Genomic DNA, 20,590 nt, shown 5'->3' with positions numbered 1-20,590 from the left:
TCTGGACCGCCCGAGTCGATAGTGGTGTACTTCTACTGCTGCTAAACATTCACCTCAGACCAGATAACTTCGAATTGCATCCTAAGAAAAAGTGCCTTTCAATTAGTCTTTAAAGGAAAGGTAAAATGCAAATCAACACTTTTCTACGACGCGAAAATGGATCAAATCGCTCGATAGCTTGAGCGGGCAGAACCAAGCAAATTGCATGTCGCACATTCCATGTGCCCGATAAACTAGAATGCGAACCTATATAACACTTGAGTATGGATGTAAAGTAGCTTCCTGGTTTGAACATCTCGATTAAAGTGACCTCAAAGCCTAGTACACTTACAGATGTCTTAAAAACGATAGCGCGCACAAAGATGCGAGTACACGCCCCTTTACCCGAGAACTTAGTAAGTCTTCGTTTTGTTCGTTCGTTTTCTACTTTGCACAACTGTAACAAGACAAATGTTCCTTTTCGTACCGAGTGCTTTGGCATCCCTGACATGTTTTGAGACAAAAGTACTTATATGAGCCGCTGAGAAAAGAGTCACACGAGGAACAATCTTTTTGCACCTTTCATGAAATCTTCACCGTTAAACATTGAAGACAGCCCTGAATACGCACTTGAAATTTTTCAGGATTTCAATTTTTTGAGGCAAGACAAACTTTTTTCCAATATGGACATTATTATATTTCCTAATACTGCCATTCCCATAGGCGAAGGTCTACTGGCCCTCAAATATTTTTTACTGACATCAAAGCGCTCTCAAGAAAAGACTGCTTCGCCTAAATGATTTAGAGTGAACACTCAATTTTTTTCATTCGGGGACACGAGTTGGTTGACCACATTTCTACTCTCAGTGGATCCTTGATGGAGCACAGAATATGAACGTGAGAACTCAAATTTTCTCTTCGTTCTACGCTCTTGATGAGACGAATTCTACATCTTTTTGTTATTTACTTGTTCTTCACGCTGGAAAAACGTTTCCTTCATTTCAGAGCCATGAGTCACCTCAAAAACACGAGCGTACGGAAACATGACTCTCACTAAATGTTTAAGTTATATAATAATAATGATAATAATAATACTAATATTATTAATAATATTAATAATAATATTAATAATAATAATAATGTTTAAGTTATATAATAATAATGATAATAGAAAAACAACATTTTAACTTATTACTTTAATTCCATAATTTATAGGCCTACACCTGCCAGTTTTTTTTCTGATTTCTTTCACAAGTTAGCTAGAAAAGTATTCGACTTTATTTGTATCTTTTTAGATTGATTTCATCACTAAAATCGTTCTATTTGACATTGAAGAGGAGATTAGACTTTCCATTTTCTTTCATTCTTCCATCGAACTGCTTCTCTGAAAAGACAATTTTATCATCTACGTAACAGTAATTTCGTGTTGTGATTTTCTCAATATCAGCCGTTTTTCAAATAATGGGAATTTCGTTTCGCCTCAAAATTCATCTCTATTTGAAATTGATCTGGAATATTACTTCATTATATAATCAAATCTTGATTTAGGGACTTTGATGGGAAGTTGCTTAATTAATAATGTTATAACTGTGATCCATCCATTGATGGTATTAACTTATGCTTTGGTCCATGTTGATTGATAATTGGACCATGATTCTTCGTTATCTCCCGGGTCCTTGTATTTAATAGTGTGTTTGTTATGATGCACTATCTCCCACTGGCCCATCCAGGGACCAATAATAGTTGTGTCAAATTCAGGATCTTCCTCGGGTTTCAATTTGATTTCTTCCTGCAAAATAAAAAATATAAAATAACGATAAAAGGCTATGAATCACTACATCGATTGAGAAATAAAAATATTGAAAAATATTTAAAAAATCGATGAAATATGACGAAAGAAAGGCAACATGGTAAGATAACGATGACGATCTTTGCTTTTAATTTGAATTACGAATTCTCCCTACGGAATCCGTTCGCCATTACTAAATTAACTAGAGAGAGTGATATCACGTCCTATGAAATGTTGAAATGATTCAACCGATGTCATTCCCTATGCCCTCGAGGGAGGAAAAGAAAGGAATATTCACGCGTGTAGCACTCTGACGGGCTCCACGCCCTACTACCTCGGTGTTTTACAAAGTAAAAAAAACATACACCCACTTTTTTTGGTTGTTAATGTGATCGCTATACCTTTTCAAATTTCGTTTTCACGTCCTGATGACCTCGTTGTAACTCAGTCCTGTCACAAGACGCAAACTCGGTCCAGTCCACCGTGTAGTTTGGGTCCTTTGAGGTACGCAGAAGTATGTTTTCCTACAAGCAAGAGATTGATATTACATTTAAAGCAAAAATCAGCGTACAGTACTAGACCAGAGACAAGAAGAATGATTGGAAGAGTTGGTTGTAAAAAAAAAAAAACCAACAACAACAATAACATAAGGAACATACTGAGTTCAAGAGAAGATAATTACTAAAACAAAAGTGTACTGATGAGGTTCTAAAGTTAGGCGACATTTATAGGAGAGGCGCCTGCATGAGTGTTCCGTATCCTATACATTTTTCCCTAAATATCCCGTATTCTGTTAATTCCTGTGGGTTGTATCCCTATAATATCAGTTCGACATCTCTGAATCTCTATCTTAAATATCTCGTATCCCATTTTAATTTTTTTCCTCAAGTATCCCGTATCCCTTTAGTTTTTAATCCAAATAACCCGTATCCCGACAACCCCTACTAAGGCCTCTGTAAAGGCCTATTTACACGGCACGACTTTGTCGCATGCGACAAGCTTACGACAGGCCTACGACATGACTTAAGAGTCGTAAGCGAGTTGTAGGTTTGATTTACACGAAACAATTCGTGTCGTAAGCCTGTCGTAAGCTTGTCGCATGCGACAAAGTCGTACCGTGTAAATAGGCCCTAAGAAATGTTATAATTCCCCTGTAGTGATTGGCTGAGACTGCCTTTTAAAGCAACTGTTAGCGGGCTTGGCTAAAACTCTACGACAATGTTGTCATTTGTATAAATCTTCGAAGTTTTATGGCCTCGTCTATCGCTCTGTATTTTTTCTTTACAACGTGAGCTACAAGGTCTCCATCTTGACATTGCCAATATACCTTGAGTCCATAAAAGCCATTCGGCTTGTCAGGTCTTTGCCATCTGAGGTCCAAACTCCAACGAATTTTGTCTGAGATGTTTTCTAAACTGAAATAGCCAAAAATAACGTTACTGTAAAATGTACGGGAAAAAAGAAACAGATACCAGTTAAAACTGATATGATATTTAAAATCACAAAGTTCTTGGAGGAAACAATACATTACTGACAATATTGTCATCAAGAAAGGGAAAATGTCTTGATGGAAAGTAGAGGTCCTTGGGTGGAATCGACTCAGATAGCTCGAATCCATGCTAACTTGGATCTCACGCCTGCTGGATTTCCATAGACTTCGAGCAGTCCTTGTTTTAGCAAGGTCTATCGCGCGGGTCACAAAAAAAATGTGAAAAAAAAAAATTATGTTTGCGCGCCGCGCGGAACAGAGATATTATTACAATATTACCTTTACACCTAACTTCCTTAAAATTTGGTAACAGCGTTGTAAATGCGTGACTTTCAAACTTGCGTGACATTTGCGTTACAGTTGGCCTTTGTGCCATTTGATTCCTTTAAATAGTTTTTCTCGCCCGCTTTCATTAATCGCCTGTTCATCCAAAGTTAATTTGTAAAGTGTGATTTCAAGCCACCGGCGTATAGGGACTGATATGTAAGTTGTTTTCGCCTTTTTTGTTGTTTATCTCGTTTCGGGCAAGCTCTTTCGTCCTTATTTGTATGTATATTTTGTGTTTGCCGTAGCATTTGGTTCATTTATTAGTTCCTTTATTATGTTAGATTCATTTACGCTGTTAAGTCGCCACGTGTTTAATTGAATACAATCTATTATATAAGTCCCTTTTTTAATTCGTTTACAGTTTACGAGATTGATTAAAGTTATATCCCTGTAATATATTCCCTGGATTTGGTTGGCATTTTTCTCCGGTCACGATTTTCTTGGTATTTCATCGAGCCTTGATGTTCGTTTGCCGCAACAAGCGTGTCGGAAAATTTATAGCAAGGGAAAAAGAAGGAAAAAGAAGCACGAACCTCCTGTGAGGAACTAGATTGTTGATAAACAAAACACCACCAAATGGAACTTCACAAAGAACGATGTCTTTTTCAAAGTCCACATCTACAGAACACAAGAGGAGAGAAATAAGCTTAAAAACCCCTTAAAGAGCCTTTTGATATAGGTATAGGTAGTGGTTCTGAAGTCCTGACTTCTTACAAAGCTGTGTCAGAATATTAAACTTTCAATGGGCTTTTAAGATATGGGTAAGGGGGGTGGGGGGGGGGGTGGGTTTGATGCTGTCAGTTTTGAGAATGGAAGAAAAGAATAGAGAGGAAGAGAAGGACTCGGTCTCTCTCATGTCCAGTCCCTCTTTGACTTTTTTCATTACCCAGCAACTCAGTTCCACCTTTACCTAGAGTATTTCTCATTTCTTCTTCTGCAAGATCCACGTACCATGTACCTCCTGCACAACATGTGTGCGTTGCTAAGATACCTTTTCTATGACCTCCACGTGCTACCTTTGACAAAATGTAATACTGGTGTTTATTACTTTGTTTATTACTTTATCATAGTGGTTAACTGCTGGACAAATATCAGTATAAGGTTTTATGAGTAACCGTGATTAACAATAAAACGACTCCCACACTGTGGTCTTCTAGTTTCGTCAATCGCTCTTACAAAAACAGACCCACCGAGTTTGTCTCCCCTCCATCACATTACAATTAATTAACATGTTTTGTCACAGGAATGTTATATTATATATCATTAACCTCACCTTTAACTCTTAAAAGTGATTAACATGTAACTTCTCCATATAGTATATATATATATATATATATATATATATATATATAGACTATCCAGCAAATTGGTAATGAGAATATTCAAACTTATCAGGTAGAAGTTGTTGTCTTGATCTCACACCAAATTCTCATAGCAAAATTACAAGGAAATGTGTTGCAACCAGAGGTGAGAATGAAGAATCAAATCTTGGGAGTATAAGGTTAACAGTTGATAACAGTGTGTGGGGAGCCAAGTAACCTAAACAGAAGTGCTTTTTAAGTGATGACTTCTCCTAGGATTGTTAAAATGTTGTTACACATCCCAACAACAGCCTTTTTCAGGACCACTTTGCCCCTCAAAAAGTAACACCACATGATTAAAAGGACCCAGTTGTTTGAATAGAGAAGATAAAGCACTTATATCTGGCAGATATGTTTCACTGCACTTATTATAGAGATTTATTCTGTGGACAGTATTATGCAGCCTTCGAACAACATAGCTACATTAACATAGCTAATTTAATACCCATGATACCTGCATACAACCATTTGTCCTGTTGGTATCTAACAGTGGAATCCATGCTGTGGGTTGAAGAACTTCACAGGCTGCTGATGTCAGGTAAGCAGAATCTGCAGACATTTTGAAAATTAGCGACCTGAAGTTGATGTTACCACATTGAATAAGAAATCATAGCAAACCTCTGAAACTGAAATTTGGGAAGATGACCTTCCAGAAAAGAAATAATTATCTCAAGAAACATAACAATTACAGGTTTTTAATGCAGTTTTCAATGAAAATAGGTGTTACCCTTTAACCTGCAGACATCTCCTCACCTTGATGCCATGGAACTGTTACTTGGGAGTTTTTAGGAGTCTGAAAAACACATGCCTATGATAAGCTACAGGCTCCTTAGAGAAAAATAATGATGCCAGAATTTCTCACCAACTTTGCAATGGCGGGACATACAGTGCACTGATGATCATAGCACACACTATTTACACATTAAGTGGAAGAATGTCAAATAAATAATTATACAAGATGGAAAAAAGCCACAAGCTATGACTTTCCATTGGTTGTACCTTTGTCCTCAAGTTCCAAACAGGGTGACCACCAATTTCTGGTCCAATAAACTGTTCTATGACATTCAGCAGTCTTTCATTCATCCATAAGTCTTGAAAAGCCTAAAGTATGAACATTTCATTCAACTCATCAATCACCGAAATGATGTTTCTAGTAAAGATCATTTTATTTGTTTTAGGTATATATATATATATATATATTTATATATACATAAGTTAAAGTATTAAAGAGGACGCATCAATTCCCTGTAACTCTGAGTTTTGTGCCTAAGCGCTCGTCAGACAGAACTTTTCTGTAACTTATGTAAACTAAGCTCTGCTACCACAGCATTGAGCACTTTATGCCAAGGTAGACTCTACCCCCACTCTGGCATGGCTTAGATGATACCACACGTGTGAGATCACTTGGGGTGGCTATATAGCCTTACCTCCATCCTAGCATCAGCACTGCACTGTTGAGGCCCAGAAGGCCGAAACAGTACTGTTTGCAGTTAGTTATATATATATATATATATGTTTATATATATTTCCCAATAAAAGGGGTAATAGTTTCTTAAGAAATTGTGGTGCTATGTCGGTGGGAGAGTATATTAGGGTAATTAAGTATTATGAACTGAGTTGATGATGTAAATTGGCCACCATAAAGAGTTTCAAAGCTGATTTTTCGAGCGTTAGCCCTTCATCAATCACCCTGACTACGGGCTAACGCTGTGACTAAGGACCATTGCTTAAAACATCAGTTTAGAAACTTTTTATTACAGCCAATTTATGTTATCATCTCAGTTGATAATGCCTAATTACCCTACATCTTTACTTACTTTTGGCATAATTCCATTCTTATGTAGCAGAACTGCTGCCCCTGGAAACTCCTTCTCAATTAATATCAGTCTATCAAAAAATGTGGCATTCTTGTACTTATCTGAATTTCAAGGAAAATAAAATCCATTTGCTATTAAATGATATTAAGACCCTTGAGGTCAAGAACAATAAAAGCTGGCAATGAAGGTTTATCAGTTAACCCTTTAACTCCCAAGATCTGATAGTTAATTCTCCCCTGTAGCTGCTACACATTCCTTGTAAATTGGTAACAAGAATTTGGTGTTCAATCAAGATAATATCTTGATGGATAAGTTTGAGTATTCTCATTATCTGTTTGCTACTTAATGTACAAATACTATAAGGAGAAGTTACATGTTAATCACTTCTGGGACTTAAAGGGTTTATTAAACACTACATTCATTGGTTAAAAATCCTCCGAAATATGCTTTGACAGATACAGTGTTGAGAATTCATATTTAGATCTTAGCAGTAAATTTATAAGCCTACATATATGAGGTCAAAAATAACAAACCAATGAAAAGAAGTTTTTTTTTTTCAATAAAAGAAATGAGATGTTCAGAAGTTAGAAAATGGCAACTTAATGAATATTCATATATGCACATACATACATGCATCCCATTCTCTGATTTCTTAAAGCACCCTCAGTTCTTCTCTACTTCCTTCTCCTCCCCCCCCCCCCTTCACCTTCCTCCTTCCTCTCTTTCCTTATGATATTGTAGTTTTCTCCAAAATAACTTTATCAGCCACTCTATACAGTAAAAGCAGCAGTTTTACCCTTTATTTTTCCTGCACTATAGAGTTTTTCTGCCAGGCCATCTACTAATTCACATATAGCTGTGACGATGGGTTCCAATTCACTCTTTTCAAAGAATTCTGGAACTAAAAGGAATCCCTGATACACAAAACAAAAAAATTTATTATCAAAATTAACATAATGACATGTGAATATACCTACATGTTGGGCCAATCTGATCAGAGAAAAAAAAAACAGTGGAAATAGATGGGTAGGGTTACAGCCAAATTTTGGGTTTTTTTTTTTATCAGATTTGATGATCTAAATGAAATAATTTGAGAGAAATTCAACATACCATAATTGAGAAAAATATCACACTTCTTGTTCAACCTAAGAGTGTCTCCCTCTCAATTTGGAGTGATAGGAAATGAAACGAGAAATAATGATAATTCCCATTCATAATACTCTACAGCAGGAAGAAATCACGAAAGTAGGATACTTTTTTAACCCAAACAAGATGCGTGAAAGATAAAATCAACATAGCTCAAGTCTCAGAAAACGTGGAGTATCTAAATACTACCTCGCTGAAATACTGCTGAACTTGCTCATCAGTAAGTTGCCCCTTCTTTCGCGCGGAGCTCGACTTTTCTGGAGGATTTGTGAACAGCTCTGGTTGGGCAGAAGTGTAAGTTGGCATAATTAGCAAGAATCGAAACAACCTTAATTATAATTCCAACAATATTTCTCTGTCTACCGGATAAAAACAAAGAAAAGTAATTAAATTTTCATGTTCGATGATACGCATCACCAGAAGTGCTCGAGTCATGTGATGGGGCGTTCTGAACACGCCATTGATCATGTCCAAGTATAGATTGTCACGCAATTTTTAAACGAAAACATTTCTCTTGCATGCAGCCTTTCATCTGATTTTTTATTGAATGTGTAAAACCATTTGTAACACGGTAAATATGGTGAAATACGTGTTATGGAAGGATCTCCAGATCTCCAGCCCTTCCGATCGAGAATTCCTTTATCAAATCATCTACCCTGACTTGATGGGTGCATTGTGATTTGTCTCTGAGTGAATAACGCTTTTCACCGCGGGCTCAACGATCGTAATTTGTAAACATGGCGTAGGAGAAACACTTAGAAAGTTGCAAGCCTTTGCAATTAATTTTAGGCCAATAATGCACTAAAAATCTCACGTTTTTACCAAAATAGGGTCCTGAAATTTTATAGATTATGGGATAGGTTGCATTTAAGCGATGGAGAAGTCACAAGGTAGGCATCGGAAACATGTTTGGTGAATGCCCAATCATGATAATCATTTAGATTGATTTGGACCCGGTTTTTTTTAGCGCAACGGAGTTTTTACTGTTCTATACCCACTTTTCACTTTCTAAAGATTTTTTACTTTCCTTTGCACTAAAACTACACTTACTTAAGAATAATCTCTAATTTAATTATGTTTGACAAAAGCGAATGGTTGTTGTGCGCACCGTTTGAGTAGTGGTTGATAAAATAATACTTCCTCCGGCGCAATGATAAAGTCAGACTTCCATGGAAAGACATCACCAGGCAAAGGTATTTTTGTTTCACTCTACTGGCATCGATTGCATTTCTACCAAACCATCAAGAAGTAAACTGGACCGCTTGATGACCATAAAGTTTTTAGGACAGCCCAGACTTATTTATACTGTTATCTCCTATAAAAAATCAACAATTACCAGTAGACGTTTTGTCGGTTACGTCAGTCTGTACACCTTAGAATATGAGTTATTTTACTCTTGGTAACTTTATGGTCAGGTCCATATTTTATTTCTCTCAGGTCTCTTTCTTTCTGGATTTGGTCTCAACTATTTTGTTTAACTTGATAATATCAATTACAACTAGGCAATTTCAAAGAAAAATCTATCGGTTTGTTAGAAATCACAAAGAAATAAATCAAAGCAGATTTGAAAAGTATTCTCAATCAGAATTAAGCTAATCCCTAGTGCTGCAAATTGGATTGGAACTTTAGAAAAAACTGTTTTTAAGTAGGTTTTTGCTGTCAAAGTGGAGGACATGATGGGGCCTGATAATAAGTGGGCGCTATCCTTCACTTTGTTGTGGCACTTAAACTCACACTGTTCCTCTCATCACCCAGGTTCCAGTTGTTTGAAGGCTGATTAGCATTAACCTAGGGTTAAATTTCAATCCAGGTTGCCTGATTTCTTTGTTCAAAAGCCTTTAAGTGAAAATGTTTTTTCATTCTTTTTAGAACATCCAATGATCAAATTGCAAGCAAAAATATTTGAACTAAATTTTCTTCTTAAGCTTTTAGACTTGAAATCAAATTTCACACTAACCCTGCATTATCTTAACCCAGCTTTGAACAACCTGGGTTAGGAGTGTAAGTGGATACTACCAAACTTTCAAGAAAGCTGGGGATAACCTGTAATGGGTGAGCAATCTCCCATTTAGGAGGGTTATCAGAACTCTAACTGCTTTCATGTTAATGAAAGTGGCATAGAGCCACAAGGCTGCTTTAGACTTAGCTTTTCTTCATACAGAGATGTCTGTAAAGTTGCATTATTTTTCCTGCACAAAATCAATTCTTTTGTTGTTATTTTTGTGGCAGATTTCGTCATTGGACGAGACACTGTTCTGGCAGAATTAGAACCACTAAGTGACCTGCTAGATTCCCTTCCTCACAAGGCGCAGTTTGGTCCCAAGAATTTGGTTGGCCATGTGTGGGACAAAACAAGAGAACATGGTGTGAAAAATCTGTTTAATACATTGAAAGAGAGAGTGCAGGAGAATACCAAGTCAATTCCAATTGAGTACACATGTGTGGATGTATCATTTGATGCTATTGTGCTTGGTACAAATATAGGAGTCATCTTCTTGTTTGATCGAACTTGTAAGAAGCTTTCAAGGCTGCCATCTGAGGTTGGTTTAGTATTTTGTTTTGTTTTTAAGAGCTATTTCAGTACCAGTGTCCCTGTATACCCTAACATTAGTATAAATATTTATAATACTGGTACTGACAAGGAGAAATTGTTTACTTCATTACTTGGTGATCCTTTCCTTTATTCTGGTAACCTTAATGCTTGATTTAGGAGGGATTTTGTAAGGAGAAATTAGATGTTAATCTTTCTTTGAGATCAAATGGTTCACACATTTAACAAACATCTCACTCTTAGAATAATTTATGACTATAAATAAATTAAATAATATAATTCTTCAAGGCCCAGGGGTCCATGACTAAATGAGGCAACAATTGTTCATGTATATTGGGAGCTGATGATATTTTTAAAGTGGTTGAGGGTAAGGTGGTTGTCTTACATTATGCCCCTTAAAGCAAAAATCGCCAAAATGGTGTTTGGTGGTTTCTGAGTTATTTTTAAGAAGTTAGAATTTTTTTTTTTGAAGTAGATGGTTTTGGACTTCAAGGGTTACAATTGAAACACCTTTATATTGAAAGGAGTCATTGGTAAAGTCCTGACACAGGATGTTTGAAAGGGTAATAAATCCAAGTAGTTAGATAAGTCTCTCTTGTGGAGTGTGAAGTAGCTGTTTTTGGTAAGGGCATAATGTTTCTGACGCATGTTTAATAACTATTATTATATAATAATGATAATAAAAATAATATTATCTACAAGTCAGAGAACCAATTCTCTCAGAACTTATTTCAATTCTAACAGCCTGAAGTGACTAAGGTTACCAACTCCTTCCTGGTTAAAATGCCAGTCCATGGCAAGATTACCCCCTCAAATTCAGTGCACCAGGTTTGAATGACAATTTGCAGCTATCCATGAATGACATACACAGTCAAATAATCCTTCCCCAGGAATGCAACATAATTACTCAGGTGGAACCTGGACATTTCAATGCTTAGTCCAGTATTGTGACCACCTGGCAACCATGTCTCCTTCTGTGATTACACAAAGGGTCTCTATTGGACATTTCAATCTATTGTAACTTTTCAGGTCACTCATGAACCAGTCAGATGTACAAAGCTCTTACCTACACACAGTTACACAGCTGTGGGATTCAACAGTGGTTTAGTGACAATTTTCACATTTGTTCTGGCATCACAAGGGTTTGGAAAGGTAATTTTATGATTTTAAAAAACAAAACCAAACTTGGCCTCTTGCCAGGTTAGTCAAAAACCAACCCCTTGTATTTCATTGGATTGGGGTGCTTAGCCTTTAATTTGGTTCCCCAATTAAAAATGATGATTTGTTTCCCATGATTTTTTATTCTTTACTGTTCTGGTCCATTAGTCTCATCCCTTAGATGAGGTTAAGATTATTGAAGATGAGGCCATTTTCAGCAGTGTAACCATGTTTAATATTTCGGCAAACTTTCAAGGTGAAACAAGAATATGTATACACCACTAGCACATGAAAACATTCCCAGCATGCCCAATTAAGGCTGGTAATGCAATGTGTGACAGAACATATACACTTTCTGTGTGAATTTATACTTCTATGTTCCCACACAGCCTCAGACACTGCATGTGAGTGGAGCCCATAACAGTCCAGTGGCCTGTTTGGAGTGGTCCCCTGATGGTGAGCTGCTCTACACTGGAGATGCATTGGGCACAGTTTTTGTTACAGTTACCAACTTTCAAAAGGTAATGATTATCAGATGTTTTAAGGTAAAGTCAGTGGAACAAAGTAATTTGGTAAACGTAAGTTGGCCACTGTTAAGAGTTTCAAAGCTAGTGCTTTGAATCTTAGCCCTTTGTCAGAGCATCAGTGGAAGCTTTGGTAAGCAAGAGACTGGCATCTGGCATATTTACTTGCCACAGAGACTGTGTGGGAGAAAATAATTGATAAATTGTGAAGTTGGCTGTCAAACTTGTCACTCACTCTTTTGGCTCTTATCTGCCTGTTCTATATGGTGACCAGACTCCTAGAGTTATTGTTAGTAATATTTTTATATGTGGGTTCTGTGGGATATTAAGTTACTCTTAGGGGTGTTGTGGGTATCTTTGTTTGGATTTAACAAATTATTTTTTCCCTCATCTCCAGGGTTTGACCCAGACAGCTATGATGTTCCAAGAAGCATCTCCCATTGTCCAGTTGTCATATTCATGGGAAGCACTTTTGATTTCATCCAGGAAAAGAACAGTTCTATGGAATTTTGGCAATGAACAGGTCACTCAGATTGGGCAGAAGGAAAGGAAAAGGTAATTAAAGTACAGTTGTAAGAGTTAAGGAATAATCACTTCTGATCTATGACTCATTCATATCCTACTAGAGAATTCCTTAAAACATATCACAGTCAAGGGATCAAAGTGTGCCCTTTTTCATTAACCCTTTACCTCCCATGAGTGACCAAGACAGAATTTCTCCTTACAATATCAATACAATATCAAGCAGACAAGTGATGAGAATAAAGAAAAATATCAATTAGGAGATTATAAGTTGATCCAGTCCCAAATTCTCCAAACTAACATCACAAGAACGGTATGGTAGACAGTAAGGAGAATTACTGATGAGATCGTGGGAGTTAAAGGGTTAAATGTCATGGAACCAAAATTATCACAATTGGCAAAGCAGTGTTTTATCAAGAGATCCAAAATTATGGATATATAGTGTAAATTAGCCACATTAAATGGTTTCTAAGGATTAGCCCTTGATCGGAGGAAAGGGTTTCTTTTTCTGACACTCTGGCATGCTCTGAGGAAAGATTAACCCTTTAAGTCCCACCAGTGACCTAGACAGAATTTCTCCTTACATTATCAGTATGATATCAAGCAGACAAGTAATGAGAATAAAGAAAAATATCAATTAGGGGATTATTGGTTGATCCAATTCCATATTCTCCAAACTATCATCACATAAATTGTATGGCAGACAGTAAGGAGAATTACTCATGAAATCCTGGGAGTTAAAGGGTTGATGCTTGAAGCATCAGCACTTAAATCTCTCTCTGGTAGCTAATTTACATTATTAGCTCAGTGGATAAAAATAAATTATCTTGTAATGCCCTCCATCATCGCAGTACCATAATTTCTTTAGAAACTCATCCCCTTTATACAACTGGAAAATATTTGGGTTTGCTTCACCCTGCTCTGCGATTGGTCCAGAAAACTCTCACCTTTATCTCGACCAATCAGCACTGCACTGTGGGCAGTTTACTTGTTTTTCTCTTTATTATTATATTTATTTTTATGGTTTCAATGACACTCTGTCTAAACACTCTCTTAGGGGGGTACAATGAGTTTTTTTTTTTTTTTTCCTTGTAACCAATCAAGAACGTTATGATGCAAGGTGAATGGAATCTCGTATTGCATTTCAAACTCATTTGGGAAATTACCCTTAAAAGCTCAATGTTTTCTCTGGTTTTAGTCCTGGACAGTTTGGAGCCCTGTTTTACCCTCCGGCTAAAAGAACTGCAGATGGCAAGTCCAAGGAATCGCTTGAAATATACACCTCGCGGCCAGGGTTGCGACTGTGGACGGCTGATGTCAATGGCAAGGTTTCTGCTACGCTGATGTACAAGGGCTTGACAAACGAAAACCCTCCAGGTATCACCACGTTAGATCCCCCACCTCCCTGTTTAACAAAACTCCCAAGGGATTATCAAGCGCAGTTTGGCCCCCTGAGACTCTACCACGGGCAGTTCTTTGTCACATGGGATGTATCTCGCCTTTGGGTCCTGGACACGTCTCCTTGTGCTCTGGTGGGTTACCATGGTGACCTAGGTGATATTGTGGACGTCAGTACAGTAGGGCATGAGATCTACGTTTTGCAACGGGGCGGGCAGAGGCAATTGATGAAGCTGTCTCTGATTCCAAAACTGGCCAATCCTTTGTTGGATGTCGTAGCGCTGTTGGAGCGAAGCTTCAAGGAAGACGAGGAGGATGGTTTACAGCTTCACCAAGAATCTAGCGTTGAACGCAAGGATCCCAGATTACCTGAGGGAATCCCGGATGGGGTTTGTATCTGGTTTCAGTAGTGGTAGGCACTTAAGTGAGCTACCCACAACGTGTTACTTGCTGTCTTTAAAATTCTGTCATTGTTGCCTTTTATTTTTGAGTGTCTGATATGTCCAATTTGTTTGATTTATTTTAGGGAAACGTTTCAAAGCCTCCCTTGTGTGAAACCGAATCAAACAAAGTAGAAGCAGAAACAGCTGTAGCAGCAGGACCTGACCCTTTCAAAAAATACCAAGAGATAAGGCATCAAGAATTTGGGGAAATTGTGTTCCGGAAAAACAAAAAATCAAAGAAGAAAGCTAACAAAGGTATCTTCTTGAAATTCACAAGCATAGCTAATTTGCAAAAAAAGAGTGCAAGGTCGTTGCAGTGCCATTGTTACTAGGGACCTTTAGGCGTTTCTTTGGAAGGAGTCGATGAGAGAAATAATTCGTATATTTCCCAAAGAATTTCGCGGGTGGCTCTATGTGATTACCGTCTTTAAGGACACCAGACCTCAACTTTAGGTGGGAGAAGTGTTCAATTCCAAAAAGAAACAAAAATAATTCGCCGTCGTAGTTCCCTTTCTCAGACCGCGCAAATTTTATTGATTTCACGTCGCTGTCTTGCAGAGGACGCTCAGGATGGCTTAGAAATACAAGAGTTAAATGTTTTTTTCTCCTTTTGTCGCTCATTTCCTCTCGTGAGCTGAAGAAATGTATTGTGTGCATTATGGGTAGATTTATGTTCGTTGGAGACATTGCTTATGTAATCTTCTCCTCTGATTTCTAGGTGTAGAACCTGTGCGAAAAACAGCGGCCCAGTCTCACGATGACGTCGAAGATCAACCAGCAGAAAATAACACACCAAGCGAACACCCTGACTTACTTCTTCCCCCAGATTCAGACAAGAACTGCAGTGACGCTGTGGACCTACCCGACTCTGCGTTAAATAGATTGTCAAACATCTCGTCAGATTTCGACTCTGCCGAGCGGACGAGTGGAGAAAACCAAGACTCAGAGGGAGAGGGCGGAGACAATTATACCTCGCCCCATTTGATGGTTGTTCACGTTACAAAGGAAGGGGCACAGGAAAAACATGAAGTCCGCGAAGACGTCAGCTACTCGTCTTGTGTTACACAAGAAGATTCGAGATGTCAAAATGACAGCGTGACCATTCAGGATAGTTGCGTGACTAAGGTTGAACTTACTGTTGAACACGAGGGGAACGTGACTTGGTTTGAAAATGCTGACAAATGTAGTACTTCTCCATCTTCTGCTAACATGTCCGACGAAACACTCTCGCCTGACAACAGTTTATGTATGGATTCTGTATCTCTGTCAACAAGTACGATGATCGAAGACAGTGCTGTAACCGAAGACTCCACACTGAGCCCAGAAGACTCGCTCAGCACTGATTATTTGCCGGACATTTATTACAATACACCTGTCAATATTTCCGACGCAACTTTTTCGGATACTTCGGTTGAGAAATCCACACGCTCTAAAACCCGGCTCGGAAACATGTCCGGCCTCGGATCCGCTTCGTCGCTGAAAGAAGGAAGTGATGTTCCAACGGATTCCGAAGGTACCCCTCCTGTCTACCTTGACCTAGAGGGGGCCGAAGAGCTCAGCGATACTGCCTCTTGGTCCCGTTATCTCTCAAGAAGGACCATGAGTGATGCCGAAATAGTGAACCACGAGGATGCACCTGCTCTTGAAGGGTCATTTTCCTCCACCGGTTCCGGCTCCTCGCTATCAAAGTCCCCTGGATCCACCAAAGAAGGCCTACGCCTCCTCGCAGACAGCTGGGCGGACTACAACCCACCGGGGCAGGGTTACGTTAAGTTTGTAGCTGTTTCAGATACTCATATTTGGTGCATTACTACTTACGAAAACATCTTTTACTGCCCTACTCACTACTCTGTTGTGAATTGGACTCAGCTCGCTGGCTCAGCGAAAATGATAGCTGTTAACAACACCGGTGACGTCATTTGGAGTATTGATCGTAAGAACTATGCGTATGCGCGTTTAGGGGTCAGCAAGAATCACTTGACTGGTACGAAGTGGCAACCAGTAGAGAAGGACATGCGCTATGTGGCTGTAGACGAAACAGCAGTTTGGGGAATAAAGGTTAGTGTATTGAATATGTTTGGGAGATGCCGTGCCCTACGGTTTGTGCGCTGGTCTCTGGCTTGAGAGGTCTGGGTTCAAGACCTTGCCGGGTCAATGTATTGTGTTCTTTGGGCGAAACACTTAACTTTCAAAGTGCCTCTCTGTCTCCACCCAGGAGTATAGATGGGTATCGGCGCATTGTCAAGGAAGCCTTATGAAATCCGGGGGGGGATAACCTTGCGATGGACTGAATATTTCCACCGGGAAATGCGCGCTGTCATTGGTCGATTGGTGTTTTTAGGTGAGATTCGCACGTACTTACGTGGAAGGTTTTTTGCGTGCTTACATAACTCATCTATACGAGATGCGGGCTGGGAGAATTCTCAAAAGTTGAAAAACTTCTCCCATTCCACCTTCCAGCGTTCTTGTTTAGATGGGCCCATTTATACATGGAAATAGTCCTTTGTGGTTAGGTCCAACGCTGAAACAGGAAATTCTCTTTTTCAGTTAAATGGCGACATTTTTGTGAGGACTAGCATCTCTAATAATTGTCCCCTAGGAAAAGGATGGCGAACGATTTGTACGGACTCAAGATTCATGCAAGTCTCGTGTTTTGATGGACTGGCTTGGTTCTTGGACAGAGGAAACATCATCCATGTCTACAAAGGTGCTTTACTCGATAAGCATCTCTCCCATAACTAAATAACACTTTTCTTCAACGGAATTGAGTTTCAAAAAATTACCAGATTGTTAGGGAACGACGGAAGTTGGGCGCAAATATGTCCTAACTATTTTGATTGAAAGCTTAACCTGTCTTGTGTTGTCTTGATATTAGCTATCAATTACAAAGGAGTATCAAACTGTACTCATTGTACAGTCCATCCCTTAAGTGGCAAAATGCAAAATTTAGTTCGACCTTCCCATAAAAGATAATGACGGCTATTACCTTTCAATGCGGTAAGAAGGGCTTACAATATTTCGTCCCCTTTCGGGACCATACAGTGTTTTCGTAGAAATTCTGAAGGTAAACTAATAAACGAGGAAAACCTGGATAGAAAGGAAAAACAGTTATTACGAATGGCTCCCTTTAGGCTAAATCTTGAAGATGCTTAAATAGTGGCGTCAAAAACGTTCCCTCTTATCTCGCTACCCGCAGGAGACAACAGTTCGCGTCCAGGTGAAAAAGAAAACTGGGAGACTCTTAAAGGTAAATTAAAATGCGTCTCTAAGTAAAATATCAGTTGAGAAAAAAGTTATTCAAGCAATTCCCCGAGCAAGTTTCAGTTTTGCTCTCACTCCTTTCCTCCTGTTTTATTATATTTACTACCTCTGTATTTGTTCTGTTTGTTTGTTTGTTTGTTGTTGTTGTTGTTGTTGATGTTTTCTGATTGTAATGCGTTCAAATATGATGAATTTTTGGAATTAGACTTTGGTAGACTGGCCCGCTAAGGTTCGTATCAGGTAATCGCAGGTCAGGACAATTGTCATAGTTTACAAGATACTTAAAAGGTAAAAGTAAACATTGTCATTAGTGTTTAAAGATAATTTTAAAAGAGCTACTAATTTGTGCCCATACAGCAAGCACCACCTAACACAATAAGCCAGTACTCAATATAGTGATGGTGAACTAAAATTTGTAAACGGAAAAAGTTGGTGTGAATCTCCCGTTAGGAATCGAAATGCCCATCCAGATCTGGATGCTCGACCAACTGAGTTCCAAACACTCCACGGTGAGCTGGGCATTTACTTAGGTGTATGGGCCAAGTTGACAAAAACAATTATTTCATAGAATCTATCGTCTCGTACGTTCACTGATTTTCAAGCTACCATAATTGATTTTATGTGGGCGTACCTGTTACTTTCAGATATTTCGGCCAAATGGGTTTGCCTTGGAATAGAAGGAGTAGCGTGGATTGTGGACACAAAGGGCTGCATTTGGTTCACTAACGTTGCTAGCGAAAATCCAACGGGTGGCACGTGGTATCAGGTCTCTCTCGGCCAATACTTGATGCAAAACCGCAGCTTACTTGAGACGCTTTGGTCCTGGGTTGTACGAGATGACGTCAAACTTTTGACCGCCAGCCCTAAAGCAGGAGTCTGGTTATTAGGGAGTGTAGGCTCTCTACAGGCCTCGCACGGTCACTTGCTAGGGGCTCGTTGGGATCCTGTGACACCACAAGGAATTGCTCAGTCTGTGTCCTGGTCCCATATGTCTGCAGGCTCAAGCAAAGGTGACAAAGGTCACGTGTTGGCTTTACAACCCAATGGGGAGCTTATTTGCTTGCAGTTGGGGAACCGCCCTGTAACTGTCGAACCACCTCGAGGCAAAGTTTTAAAACTAATTTCTGCGTCGGGTTCTAGCCTTTGGGCCATAACGCACAACTTCAAAGTCGTACAACGCTCAGGAATTTCGGACGCATATCCGCAAGGGGTTAGCTGGGTGGACGTGAGACTATCTCAGTTCGGTATTGGTAAAGTTTACCACCTCAGCTGCGGTGCACTGAGCACCTGGGCCGTTGATGACGCTGGAAAAATCTTTCTACGGATAGGCAAGGAGGACTCTTCGGACCCATCTGTCACTCAGGCGTGGATCCCAGTTGAAGGCGCTTCTCTACCTGGCTGTCGATTTGCTAAAATTGCTGTAAGCCCGTCCGATCGCGTGGTCTGGGCAGTGGACGATCGGAACAATGTTTACGCTCGCCAAGATGTCACACCAAGCTTCCCTATAGGCACCAGGTGGGAGGTTGTTCCTGGCACGGGTGTGCGAGACTTGGCCATCAGTGAACACATGGTCTGGGCGATTTGTCCCAACGGGGACATCGTGTGTCGATACGGGGTCAGCAAAGACAACTGCTTGGGTCACTACTGGAAGAAAGTCCCTGGGAATTTTGAACTTATCTCCGTGACTCCCGATGATGAACTCTGGGCCATCGATCAGAACGGCCAGCTGTTTCTGCGCAAAACGCAGCATTTTTATGGTACCCAGTCTCCGTTTAGGCCTCGAACATACAGCGCTATATTTTCTGGTGAAGAGGACTGGGAGTTTATATAGTGTGTGTGAAATGTGTTTAAGATGTAACGAATTCTTCAAGTTATAAATTTTTGTTTTTATGCGAAATTATGATGTTAGAAAAATTATTTCGAAGATTTCAGATTGTGTAGAATATGCAAAACTATACAGAAATATAAAATTTTAAAGTTATAACCGGTATTTCACAAAGTTTTCCAGTGAAAACTTAGACTATAACTTTGTGATGAAATTTTTATTCGAAGGCTGCAAACAAATTTACTCAATTTAAAACAATCAAGTGGTATGTAATTAACTCAAGGTTCAATCAATTGTCATCTCCTTTGTAATAAAAAGAAAGCAAAATTACGATGAGTAGCCCCCTTTCGAGAACGGGGCGGTTGGTTCGCTCTTCATTTCTTAAAAATGAACAGTATTTCAAATGTCGAACCATTTTTCTTTCAAGGAAAAACTTGGCAATTGTTAAGGTTTACATCGTGTGTTAAGAGATGTTATTGGATGATATTAAACGAAGTGAAGCTTTTTAGTTAAAAGGATATTTTACAACAAAATCATTGGTTTTTTTTCTTCTGTTTTTGAACATGTATTGTTTGTGGAAATAGCGTTAGAGGGCTGAGGTTGAAAACCTGCTGCAGTTTTGACATATTTGGCTTTTCGACGGTGCACTATAGGTTGTGAAACTGCTGCACTTGGAAATCCTCCTCGTGCTTTGTAGCCATTAAGTTTGGTCGTTTGTACCTCTGTTATCTTGTTGGAAGAGAATCTTTGTATTTGCTTTTGTTGTTAATCAGTTTTTCAACAAACCCGAATAAAGTAAACTCGAAAAATTTTGAATGATTTCTGAATGTTGGTAGTTCTCTGGCACAGTACGCACGCGGCCAAATAACAACACTGAAGGGGAACAAAACAAAAACAAAAACCGGAAAAAAATACAGGCGTTTACCGCAAACTTCCTGAAGGCGCTTCTATTAAGTTGAAGCCGCCTCAGTCATCACCGGTAGCCGCTTCGTTTTCCTTG

General features: G+C 39.0%; 2 protein-coding genes across 3 annotated transcripts; one reads left to right on the top strand and one right to left on the bottom strand.

Annotated features, from left to right (window-relative positions):
* Window positions 1–1,156: 1,156 nt before the first annotated feature.
* On the bottom strand, window positions 1,157–8,585 carry LOC113679876 (uncharacterized). Its single transcript, XM_089211523.1, has 11 exons — window positions 8,098–8,585; window positions 7,559–7,676; window positions 6,763–6,863; window positions 5,945–6,046; window positions 5,699–5,738; window positions 5,400–5,494; window positions 4,495–4,600; window positions 4,118–4,202; window positions 3,096–3,183; window positions 2,170–2,292; window positions 1,157–1,768 (listed from the first exon to the last, which is right to left on the bottom strand). Exons 1-11 carry the CDS (start codon window positions 8,212–8,214, stop codon window positions 1,595–1,597), a joined length of 1,149 nt encoding a protein of 382 aa, XP_089067649.1. The 5' UTR covers window positions 8,215–8,585; the 3' UTR covers window positions 1,157–1,594.
* A 34-nt stretch (window positions 8,586–8,619) lies between these two features.
* On the top strand, window positions 8,620–20,409 carry LOC113679866 (tectonin beta-propeller repeat-containing protein 2). 2 transcript variants are annotated; one of them, XM_027196840.2, is made up of 12 exons: window positions 8,625–8,798; window positions 8,997–9,101; window positions 10,138–10,448; window positions 11,489–11,611; window positions 12,007–12,138; window positions 12,539–12,696; window positions 13,862–14,450; window positions 14,588–14,759; window positions 15,223–16,562; window positions 17,052–17,211; window positions 17,701–17,751; window positions 18,410–20,409. In XM_027196840.2, exons 2-12 carry the CDS (start codon window positions 9,059–9,061, stop codon window positions 19,594–19,596), a joined length of 4,266 nt encoding a protein of 1,421 aa, XP_027052641.2. In that variant the 5' UTR covers window positions 8,625–8,798; window positions 8,997–9,058; the 3' UTR covers window positions 19,597–20,409. The 2 variants fall into 2 exon arrangements, with proteins under 2 accessions (XP_027052642.2, XP_027052641.2); XM_027196841.2 differs by lacking the exon at window positions 8,997–9,101 and having other exon boundaries at window positions 8,620–8,798.
* The last annotated feature ends 181 nt before the right edge of the window (window positions 20,410–20,590 follow it).

This window comes from Pocillopora damicornis, chromosome 7, assembly GCF_964200805.1.
Source record: "Pocillopora damicornis chromosome 7, jaPocDami1.2, whole genome shotgun sequence".
NCBI lineage: Eukaryota > Metazoa > Cnidaria > Anthozoa > Scleractinia > Pocilloporidae > Pocillopora > Pocillopora damicornis.
Note: the sequence above shows the minus strand (reverse complement) of the source record. Positions and strands in the feature narration are given on the sequence as shown.